Source organism: Arachis stenosperma, chromosome 10 (genome assembly GCF_014773155.1).
Source record: "Arachis stenosperma cultivar V10309 chromosome 10, arast.V10309.gnm1.PFL2, whole genome shotgun sequence".
NCBI classification, from domain to species: Eukaryota; Viridiplantae; Streptophyta; class Magnoliopsida; order Fabales; family Fabaceae; genus Arachis; species Arachis stenosperma.
In genome coordinates this window covers 10,802,054-10,813,640 of record NC_080386.1, presented here as the reverse complement: position 1 = coordinate 10,813,640, position 11,587 = coordinate 10,802,054, and the positions used below count along the sequence as shown (strand labels likewise).

At 28.8% G+C, this 11,587-nt stretch overlaps 1 protein-coding gene across 4 annotated transcripts; it reads left to right on the top strand.

The window, feature by feature from the left end:
* Positions 1-5,518: 5,518 nt before the first annotated feature.
* On the top strand, positions 5,519-10,190 carry LOC130954570 (uncharacterized). 4 transcript variants are annotated; one of them, XR_009076354.1, is made up of 8 exons: positions 5,519-5,823; positions 5,981-6,096; positions 6,203-6,318; positions 6,429-6,614; positions 6,855-7,111; positions 7,479-7,631; positions 9,676-9,807; positions 9,880-10,190. XR_009076354.1 is itself a non-coding variant. In XM_057881331.1 (6 exons), exons 3-5 carry the CDS (start codon positions 6,262-6,264, stop codon positions 7,044-7,046), a joined length of 435 nt encoding a protein of 144 aa, XP_057737314.1. In that variant the 5' UTR covers positions 5,519-5,823; positions 5,959-6,096; positions 6,203-6,261; the 3' UTR covers positions 7,047-7,111; positions 7,479-7,632. The 4 variants fall into 4 exon arrangements, 1 of the variants encoding a protein (XP_057737314.1); XR_009076355.1 differs by having other exon boundaries at positions 5,959-6,096; positions 6,855-6,978; XR_009076353.1 differs by having other exon boundaries at positions 5,959-6,096.
* Positions 10,191-11,587: the final 1,397 nt, after the last annotated feature.

Here is an 11,587-nt window from a genome sequence, read left to right as displayed (position 1 = left end):
GTTTTTAACTTTTAGAACGTATAAAATTTATAAATTTAAATTAAATAAAATATTAAAAAAATTATTATGTTGCTATTATATATAACAAAATCAAGATAAATATTTATAAAGTAATTATTTACAAATATCAAATAAGTTTATTTATTTATTTTTAAATAATATTTAATTTGAAATAAAAATTAAAAAAATTATATTTAAAATATTTTTTATCTTCATGTATAATTCTAATAAATAAAAATATTTTATTTTTTAAGTTTTATATTTAATTTATTAAATTATCTTTAATATTATTACTTTGTCAAAATTATTAATTTATAATTTTATTATATTTTTTCATTGTATCATGCATTATTATTTTCTCTTATTATTATTATTATTCCCCCATACAAATACTTATCATCACTCTCTCATCGCCATTGTTATATTACCTTATTTTCCTTTTTCATTTTCTTCTTTCCCTCTCATCTTTTCTTCACCCGAACATAATTAATTATCACCAAATATCATTACCGTAATTTTCAATCTTGTCTAGCAATTAGATCTATAACTATTTATTCTGTTAATTTTTATGAGTTGTTAAAGTATTATTAAAAGAATTTAATTTTGTTTCTTTTGAATATCTAGATGTATAAAAATAATAATTTTTTCTTGATATGTGTTAATAAGGCATCTTATTATTCTATTAAAAAAAATTTAAGACATAAAATATTAAAAATTTTTGTTCAAATAATCAAAATTTGATGTCCGTAATCCTAAAGAATATCAAAATATATTATTTTTAATTAATATAATAAAAATAGTACATTATTGTAAATTTTTAATTAATAGTTATAAATTTAAGTTACAATTTAATATAGCACCTTAGAATAAAAAGTTGTCATTGCTTTTCATATTTGACTGCTATTATATGAGTTTTATGTTTACTTTATTGTGCATATTAATTAAAATATATTTTATTATTTACTTTGTATATTTTAAAATAATGCGATCATACTATAAGAATGACATTAGTTTTTTATAACTAATGCGAATTTTTTACTATTTTATTTATCATTTAAATATTATCCATAAAAAGTAATTATTTAAAGTAAAATACTATATACAGAGAGATAGAAAATTTTTGAATTTATCGTTTTAGTTTGTTCTTAATTCTCACTTGATATTACTCAAATTTAATAGGTTGATGGTGGTAATTCTTTTTTATTAGTTAAAAAATTTTAACTCTATCTCTCTTTTAATTTTATTAATTAAATAATTTTTTTAGGTCAGAATAATTTTAACTTCTTCTACAATAAATATTTTTTAAATTATCTAATATATAAAAGATCTCATATTTTAATTAATCTTATCTTAAAAGTTTCATATTTTTTTTTGTCAAAACATTATGGTTAATTATTATAGTTTTATATATTATCTTTCTACCATTGAACAAAAAGTAGAATTTTATATGTTTTTGTTACTTATTTTTTTATTTTATTTTGGTTATCTAAATTAGTCTGTATATTATTAACTCATTTTTTATTATTTATGTAATATTTTTTTTTAATAATTATCCATTAATAAATGTTGAATTAATAATTTTATTTATTATATTTTAATATGTTTATTTCAATATACTCAATAAATTATTCAAATACAAACTTATTCTCTTGAACTATTTTTTTATCATATGATTAGAATCGTTTAAACCGGAGATATTTAGACTCTATAGTTTCTAAAATAAAGAGAAAATATAATAAAATGAATTAAAAAACCTAATAAAATAAAATATTTTAAAAATAGAAGATTTATCAAAAACACAATAAAATAAAGGAAAAGTCTAAGAGGCCAACAATTTTATTAAATTTTGGTCAGCATGTAATCAGTAAAAGAAAAGTGAGTAATTTCACACCATTAGATGAAATCTCGCTCATACCATTAAAAACATCATTAATAGCTACTTAATAGCTACAAATCACTAAAATAAACCTTAAATTGACCGTGAGGCACATGAAAAAACAAAAAGAAATAACCATAAAGGTTGAAACATTGAAAAATATATGACACATAATTTAGATGTTTATTGGATTATTAAATTATTTAAAAATCAATTAATAAACGTTCTTAATTGAAGAGAAGGGAAGTTATGCATAAAATTAATAAACTGTAGTAAAATTATATTAAATTTATAACTGCAATGAATGAAGGCAAAGAGAAGATGGAGGCGATACAATTTAGGATATTGAAAGAAGGAGAAGGAAGACAAAAATAAAAATATAGGAAAGTATTTCTAGTGGTGAGAGGAAAAGCAATCAGAAAAGGAAAAAGGTACATTTTTTTTCATCATTCCAAAAAAAATTATAAAAAAATAATAAGACTAAATTGTTGGTCAGAAGAAAGTACTTATAGAAAGAATATACCCAACACAAAACAATAAGATCCATAAAAAAACTATTTATCATTTTAATTGAACATTTTCTTACATCCTAATTATTTCTTTTTCTTCTGGTATACATGGCACTGCATCCAAATAATTATTCCATACAAAGAAGCGCATCCAGAATTGGGAAGAGAAATAAGAAAAAATGAAAAAACAAAAATAAAAAAAAACTGTAATAAAATAATAAGATCAAATTGTTGGTCAGAATAAAGTATTCACAGAAAGAATATACTCAAAGCAAAATTATAAGATCCATAAAAAATTATTTATCACCATATTGAACACTATTATTCTTTTTTTTTCTGTCATACATGGTGCCGAAAACCAACCTTTGACATAGTTATTATCTAGTTCAGTAAGGCCAAAATACGCATCCAAATAATTATTCCATATAAAAAAGCGCATCCAATATTAAAAACAGAAGTAATAAAAATTGAAAAAAGGCGAAAAACTAAAAAGGTAAATTATTAGAGTAAAGAATTGAAGAAGAGGTTATTCGTGATTTTTTCATAACCGTTAGTAAAATACTGATGAAAATGAGAAGAGAATATGAGTTGTTGTTAACCGTAAAAGTTTTTTTATTTAACCTACGCGCCCTGGTGTACGGGAGAACCTCTTTCATTAGGGGTAATATTAAAACTTAATTTTAGACACCAAAACTCTATATATTAGCATTATATATTGTTCACTTAATAAATATGTTTAAATAACCATAATTCAAAATGTGAATTTTATATCATTTAATTTCTTTATGCATAATAATAAGTCTACATGTACAATATTAAACCCTACACATTATTATTGTAAAGCTACTACATTTACATGAGAAAAATGGCATGGCAGCAAGGCACAAAATTTAAATTGTCTAATTAACAAGACTATAAATTAAAAATAAAATAAAGTTCAATATGCACTACTCTTTTGAATCGGGTATATGAACCTCTATTGCTAATTAAATATGTACTAAAAAAAGGATCAAATTACACGTGAAGATTCATTCGAACTTTGTACCACCCTTTCTTGAAACAACCCAAAAATGTCCATCCATACTTTACTACAAATCTGATGCTCTTAGATCCGTTTGCCTTTGATTCATCCATCTCTAGATAATGATTAATCACCAATAAAAGAAGATACAATAAAAAAACAAAAATAATCAATGTAGTATATTATAGCAATGTGATGAGTTAGATGATGATGATGGTGATAGGAAGCTCAAGAGCTAGTAATTAATCAAGCGTAGTCTTGGGCGATCAAATGAAAAAAAAAAAATCTTGTGTTGGGGGAACTGAAGAGGTTCTAGTATTCTTATAATTCGTTTTTCTCTTTATGTTCATCACCTAGTGTGTTATTGATTGTCTTTTATAATTGGATTATGATCAAGGCAAATGAATGATGACAAATTGACAACTGTTGTAACAGATTATCATGATATAATAATATCCTGATATGTGTCAATTATTGACTTGATGAATATTAGTGTAAAGTACGTGTATGCTGCATTTAGTGTGTTTTGACTTTTGAATATGGTTTTGTTTTTGGGTAACCTAGATATGTTGTTAGTTGTATTTTTCTATTTCTGGCTCTGCCAGGTTCAAATTCAACTACTATTCAAGGAATGTTATTCACTTTTTTTTTTTCAAATGGAAATCAAAGTAAAATTAAACAGTAACAAATAATTGGATTGAATCCTATTTCTTCAAGTAAGTAGAAGTCCTATAAAACTTCTCAACCACAACTGCAATTCATTTCTAGTGATGATGTTAATAATATTGGTAATATTTTTAATAAAACTTTATGTTTAGAGAGCATATATAGCTCGAATCTAATAAGTTTAAGTAACTGTGTTTGGATGAAATTATATGAGTATTCTTTTAGTATAATTGAAATTTAAATTGTTTGAAATTATATAAATATTGGTAATATTCATTTTTTTAATGTTATCTCACATCGGACAATGTATCACTTTTTTAAAAATAGTGTAATTTTTTGTCTTTGGTGAAAAAATTTAAATTGTTTGAATATAATAAAATAAAAATATTTTTATTAAACTACAATTATAAATATGGATAGGAGTCATTCTTAAAAATAAAATAAATTTAAAATTTGTTAAGGTAAACTTTTAAAAAAAATTAATATTTTTTTAGACTGAGATTAAGAGGACGAGAGAGAGAGAGAGAGAACGGGAGGTAGAGAAAATAGAAGAAAGAGACAGAAAATAGAAAGAAAAAGAACAAAAAGAATAAAGAGAAATGAGAGAAAACGAGCTAGGTCCACTATCAACCCCTTTTATAGGCTTGCATCCTTTTTTTTTGTTTTAACTGTACCGTGGATTTTGGGAGTGATTGGGTTGCTACCATGGTGGGTAGGTGATAGTAGAAATTAAATAAAAGGTGATATTAGATAAAAAGAGGCACCAAGTGGAATTTGAGTTGTATGGTAATAGTAGCGGCCATTGAAAGTAGTGGTGATGAAAATAAGGTAGTAAAATCGTAGTTTTTATCTCGATACAGAAGAATAATGTAAAATCACAATTTATAAAATTGTTAGATAGAACGTAAATATGTCTCGTGAATCATAAAAAATAAAAATATAAAAAATATAATATAAAATTATTTTTATAAACAAGTTTCTAAACAAAATTACATATAGTTTAGCATAACACTAATTAGAGCAGATTCATTAAATCATTCAATTACATATTTATTTAACAATTCAAAAATAGAATCAGATTCAGAATATTATTACAATAGAGTATATCACTACTAGAAAACTAGTTATTACAAACGGATATTTTTGACGGATTTTATCTCACGGAAATACTGAAGGAATTTCAGAGAAATTTTTTGTCGAAAAATAAAAAAACGAATTAGCATAAATTACAGACAGAAAAGAAAATCCGTCGATAATTTCGTCAGAAAAATTAAATTTTTTTCCATAAAAAATAGTTACAGACGAAAAATCCGTTTATAATTAAATAGACAAAACGATGCGTTTTATTAAATTATTACAGACGAAAAATCCGTCTGTAATTTAAATTTTTCGTCGAAAATATTAAGGTAACTCTAATTTTATCACCACTCTATCGAGCTCCGTTCACACTCCTGACCTATGAACTCATTTTCACCCTCATCCCTCTTCAAAGTTGTCGTCCAACTCTTCTCCTCTAGTAGAAGGTGCTGTCGCCGCCGGCGAGGACAGTCGGTGGGTGCCTTCGTTATCTGGGGAAGCTCTACTCGGCCCTCTTCGCATCGTTCCTCCTCTCCTCGCCGTCGCACGAAGTTCTGAGTTGAGCTCGTGGCGTCGCCGTCGCGAAGGGTTCCTCCCCTCCTCGCCGTGCGTCGTTTCTGATTCACTGCTCCTCGCCATTTTTGGCTGTTGTCCCTTCTCTTCTCTGATTTTAGGTAACTCTGTCTCAAACTCTCATCGCGAGCTCACTCTATCTCACACTCTCCGAGCTCACTTTATCAATCTTGCTCTCACAACTTTTGCAAACCCTAGGAACAACATTATCAATCTTACTCTCACAAGATTTGCAGATTCCGTGACTGTTAATTTCAGATTCCGTAACTCGTGAGGATGACACTGTTGATGATGAAGTCATGGAAGTAGCTTTGGACAGGAAATTGGAGCAACAAATTTGCAATGCCATAGATACTCGCTTCCTTCTACAATTGGTATGCTATTTTGTAATGACATTTGTATCTAGTGTCATCCACATAATTTTGGTAGTGTTTTTCTGGAAAAAGTTGATCTAGAATTGTGATCTCTTGACATTTGCAGACAAATATATTATTTAGAGATATTTCATCTGTCAAATAGTTCCTGGAGGATACATTTTGATGCAGAAACAAAATTTGGGAAAGGATTCTTCCTCTCAAACAGGAAGTGTTAGCCAGGTTTTATTCTATTTTTCTATAATTATAGGGGCATAGTGAGTATGGGAGAGAATTAGGGACAAAAATGCATACTCAAATGATTTTGTGGTATTTTGTATATGTTGATGCAGATTTATGACGAGTTCTGCCCAATCTTACTCAATCAGTTTAAGTCAAGGGATCGCACAAAATTTGAGACATTTGATGCTTTCTTGGATGAGTTCTACAGCAAAATTGAGAGCCAAAGGTCTGAACAACAGCAGAAAGCTAAAGAAAACTCAGCTGCTCAGAAGCTGAATAAAATACGCCAGGATCAGGTTGGTACCCATGCCAGAGTCACACTCATGTTACTGGATTCTACCCCAAAAGAAGAACCTCTTATAAGACTAAATACACGTTTATGTCCTAATATTTGAAGTCTCTTTCAGATCTAATAAACAGGCATAGTTTTCATGTGAAGTTGAGAAAAAAGTGAAAAAACATGCTGTTCAAGTATTATTGATTTCATTGATGGTGCTAATATGTAAAACAATTATATCTATCATTTCTCTGTGTAGGAAAATCGAGTGCACACATTGAGGAAAGAAGCTGATCACTGTGTTAAAATGGCAGAATTGATAGAATACAACTTAGAAGATGTGGATGCTGCTATATTAGCTGTTTGTGTAGCTCTTGCAAAGGGTATGAACTGGGATGACCTTTCACGTATGATGAATGATAAAAAGAAAACTGGAAACCCTCTTGCATGATTTTACTGTTGGCAAACAATCTTGATGAAATGGATGATGATGAGAAGACACTCCCTGTAGATAAGGTTCTTATTTATTTATCACTTCTTGTTGAAGTAGAAATTCATTTCTAATAACAAGAACAATCTTGTTATGTACTAGGTGAGATCTGTTATTCAACAACAACAAAGTCTTATCCCACTATGTGGGAGATCTGTTATATGGATTCGATTATTAGACGATTATCGCTTTCAATCATAAACCATGTCTATGCCAATAAGTCATTTTTTACTCTCAGATTTTCACTAAGGTCTATTAGTTTTGGTTGTCAGTTTCACCATCTATCTGGTTTTGTTGAATTTTCTTTCTCAAAGAATATGTGTGATTTCCTCCACCCCACCTCCCCCCCTTTCAATATGTGACATTAGTAACCATATTATGTTTGCTTTCAAGGTTGAAGTTGATTTAGCTCTCTCAGCTCATGCCAATGCTCGAAGGTGGTATGAACTGAAGAAAAAGCAAGAGAGCAAACAGGAAAAGACTATAACTGCGCATGAAAAGGCGTTTAAAGCTGCAGAGAAAAAGACTCGCCTACAGCTTAATCAGGTTGATATAAATTAGATTTGCATATCTTTAATCTACTGTATATATAGCTAAATAGTTATTGGATTACGATTAGAGAGATGCTGTTACCAGATCATAATACTAGGAATTTCTTCCACTTTGCAAGCTTTTTTAATTCTAAAAAAAAGGGAGGATCTTATCCTTTACTTTGGTAATTTTTCTTCTTGTGTGATGAACTTATTTTCTTAACAAATATTCTCCATTGCTTTTATTTATTGCTAATGAATCCATGCTATGATCATGGAATAAAATTATCCTTTTGCTATATCTATGATATTAGGCTCTTCTTTTTTGCCGTCCTTTTATTGTTTTGGAGGGTGCCTCAGTAGTCTTTAGTTTCTTTGTCTAACTCAAAAATAAATAAAATAAATATATAGATAAAGATAGCCATTTTATCATTGAATGAGCAATATGTAGAACTGCATGACAACCAAGCTAATGGTCTTTTTCTTTTTTCTTTTCTTGATCATTATTTTATATATGATGCTTTTGCAACTTTTCATCTATTCCTTTTAATCTTAATAATGTATCTAATGTAAGTATCTAATGAAGCGATATATGTCAAAAGGAGATCTGTAAGTATCTAATGATGTATTACACTACCATGGCTCTTAACTAAATTTTGAAGTTTAAAACATTGACATATAAAAGTTATTGTGTAATGATTAATAATAAGGTTTAAACTCACATTCTTCATATCAAGAAAACTTGAGTATATCTTAAAAGTTAATGGGGTCATCTTGCTAGTTGTGCTCTTTTTATTTTTTGGCAATCTTAATAACAAAAAAAAGAGAGTATGGGGTCAGGACTTGAAATTTTGGTGTCTAAGATATTTCACCTCAATTATGTTTGGTTATTGTGGTTTCCTCTAGAGTCAACTTCTTTTCTCATTATTGTGCAATTTAAATTACTTGTACTGTTTCATTTCAGTCAATAAAGCAAAATGTTTAATCCATAATAATTGAACAAACAGGTTAGAGTTGTGAGGGACAAGCAAAATGTAACACCATAAATTTCTTTTTCTTCTTCCCTCCCCTCTATGAATTTTGCTGTGCACACCAAGTATTCGATGGTTTGCTTATTTGTTGGTTTGACCTAACATGCACATCAAATGTTTGTTAATTTGATGACATCCGATCTCCGTATCTTGTAAGCTTTTTGGTTTTAATGCTACGAAGATGAGAATGGATGACAGGATTAGTCTTAGCATGAGTGATTTGGATCTTGTTCCACTTCTTATCCAGGTTCTTTAATCCATTTTCTTTCACTTTATTTTTATTCTTTTTAAAATACAACAGCTAAGTTAAAATTGTGTATTAAAATGACCCTATTGTTGAACATATACCCAAAACCTGCTTAAACTTTGAATAATCTCATCCGTGATGTTGTTTCAAGGAAAACCATAATTTTATTTGGGCTGCATGTTTGTTGATTTCATCATATATTGATGAATGTGCACTTTTGTGTACAATCTGGGAATTCAAAATTGCCTTCTTTTCTTTTGTTTTATTAAGTAATCTGTAGTTGATGCTTTCCTGGTGAATAGCCATATCCACTTCTATGCGATCTTGCAAACTTGATTGAGATTTAGGACCCAGTTGGATAACTGCTTTTTTAAATAAAAAATAAAATATTAATTCTTTTGATTTCTTTTTTCATTTTCAATTTGTATCTAGTTATTGGGTTTCTTGCTTTCAACAAAACAAAGAAAGAGGTCTTACTTTTGTAATATATGATGAAAACTTATCAACTAAAATAACAACAAAAACAAAGCAAACTTGATGGAGATTTGACCCAGTTGGGTAACTGCTTTTTTAAATAAAAATAAATATTAATTCTTTTGATTTCTTTTTTCATTTTCAATTTGTATCTAGTTATTGGGTTTCTTGCTTTCACAAAACAAGAAAGATCTTACTTTTGTAATATATGATGAAAACTTATCAACTAAAATAACAACAAAAACAAAACTAAGTGCCCCATAAGCATTTTTCATTCTTTTTTTTGTTATCATCTTATGTATGTGCAGAGGAGATTACATTTTTGACCGAGGGTGATAATCCTAACGATGATGATGTTGTATTAAAGAAGCTTTTTCACCCTAATCTCAAGCTATTAATTGTGACACAAAGGTTCAAAGGGTTGTAGATATTACACCAAGGTAAGCTTACTACCAAGTCCATTTGAGAGTGAGTGGTATAAGCACTTGTTTCATTGTTGATTGTGTGTGCAGAAATTCAAAGGCCGGGTGGCAGATGTTAAAGTTAATCCCATTGATACAACTGGGGCCGGTGATGCATTTGTTAGTGGGATTCTCTACAGCATTTGCTCATAATCAAAGTGGAGCTTGATGCTGCCAATGCAATTTAGTTATCCATTAATATTTTAGATTGTCCCATTTTAAGTGTTAAGTGTAATGTTAATGAAAGAGATCCATGTAACATTAGAATGGTCATCTTATTTTTTGGGTATCTTTTTATTGAGATAGTGAGATATTGGCCAATGATGTTGAAAAATAACATCCAATTTTATAGGTATCATGTAATGAATATTATGTTTATCTATATGATTTTTGGCATTTTTTTTTCAATTTACAATGTGTTTGATGGATGAAATTTAAAAAATAAACCTAAAGTATTCATTTTGCAATGGAAAAATTTAAAAAAATTTCTATTTTACTTTATCGACAGATTTATAGACGAATTTTCTGTCTGTATTCAGAGTGTGAGATGATTTTTCAAGGTTCAAATTACAGACGGAAAATTCGTCGAAAAATCCATCTGTAATTATAGACGGAAAATCTGTCTGAAAATCTGTCTGAAAATTCGTTTGTAATACGAAAAATCCATTGGAAAGTTCGTCGCCTTTGGAAAATAGAGGGAGAATTTACAGAGAAAAAATCCGTCGGTAACTAGTAAAAATCTGTTGGTAATTTTCCGACGGAAAAAAATCTGTCGGTAAATAATTTTCGACAGGGCTTTTACAGAAGGATAAAATCCGTCGGTAACCAAAAATTTGTCTGTAATAAAGACTAGATCTATCTGTAAATCTGTCTGTATTAATCCATTTTCTAGTAGTGTATATATTCATAAAAAAAGAGTTGCAAATTGAATCCCACACATTAACAAATTCACTAATTTAAATGTTTCAAAATAAGAAATTTAAGTAAAGGTATAAAGCACTCAAGTCAGAAGTTTAGAGCAAATTCAAGTTATGTGCTTTCCTGAACTAATATTCACGTCATATTAGCAGTAGCATAGGCACGACTAGAGCAAAGTAGCAAAAGAGAGACTGAGAGCACCGTTGCAGGCCTTGTCTCAGCCAAGACAACCAGCTTTAGAAGTGACAAGAGGAGAAGAGAATTGAGAGATTGACCGAGAGACTAAGGTCTCATTGTTTGAGAAAATCAAAGATTTAAAACCATCTCTACCTATAGAGAGGGATACTAAGTCCTTGAGGGAGAAAAACACATAAATGGAATAACCTTGGGTTCTTTTATAGCTTTCGTCTTCATGCGTTGGGCCTGGATTCGTGTCAAATTTAAAATTGGGCCAAAAAACACCAAAATACCGCTTATGAATTGATCTTCTTCCTCTCACAAGGAGTTGATGACAAAATCATGATTCCAGCGATTTTGCGACTTTCTTTGACAATTCCACGCGAAAAGCACTGCTCTTATTCGAATAACAAAATCAGAACGGAGAGAGGCTGCAAAATCGCAAAAGCATGCGATTTTGCGAGTTGAGTCGCGATTTTGACTATCTTAGATGAAAAGGAAAAAAATAATAGAGAATTTGATGATAGGGTTCGAATAAAAGATGAAAGAAATGATGATAAAAAAGGGAAGGACAATAATGATATTTTTAACAAAATTAACACACAATTAATGTTTTGTTAGTTTTGTCAAACAAATATTATTTTTTATGGGTATTAAATACGTT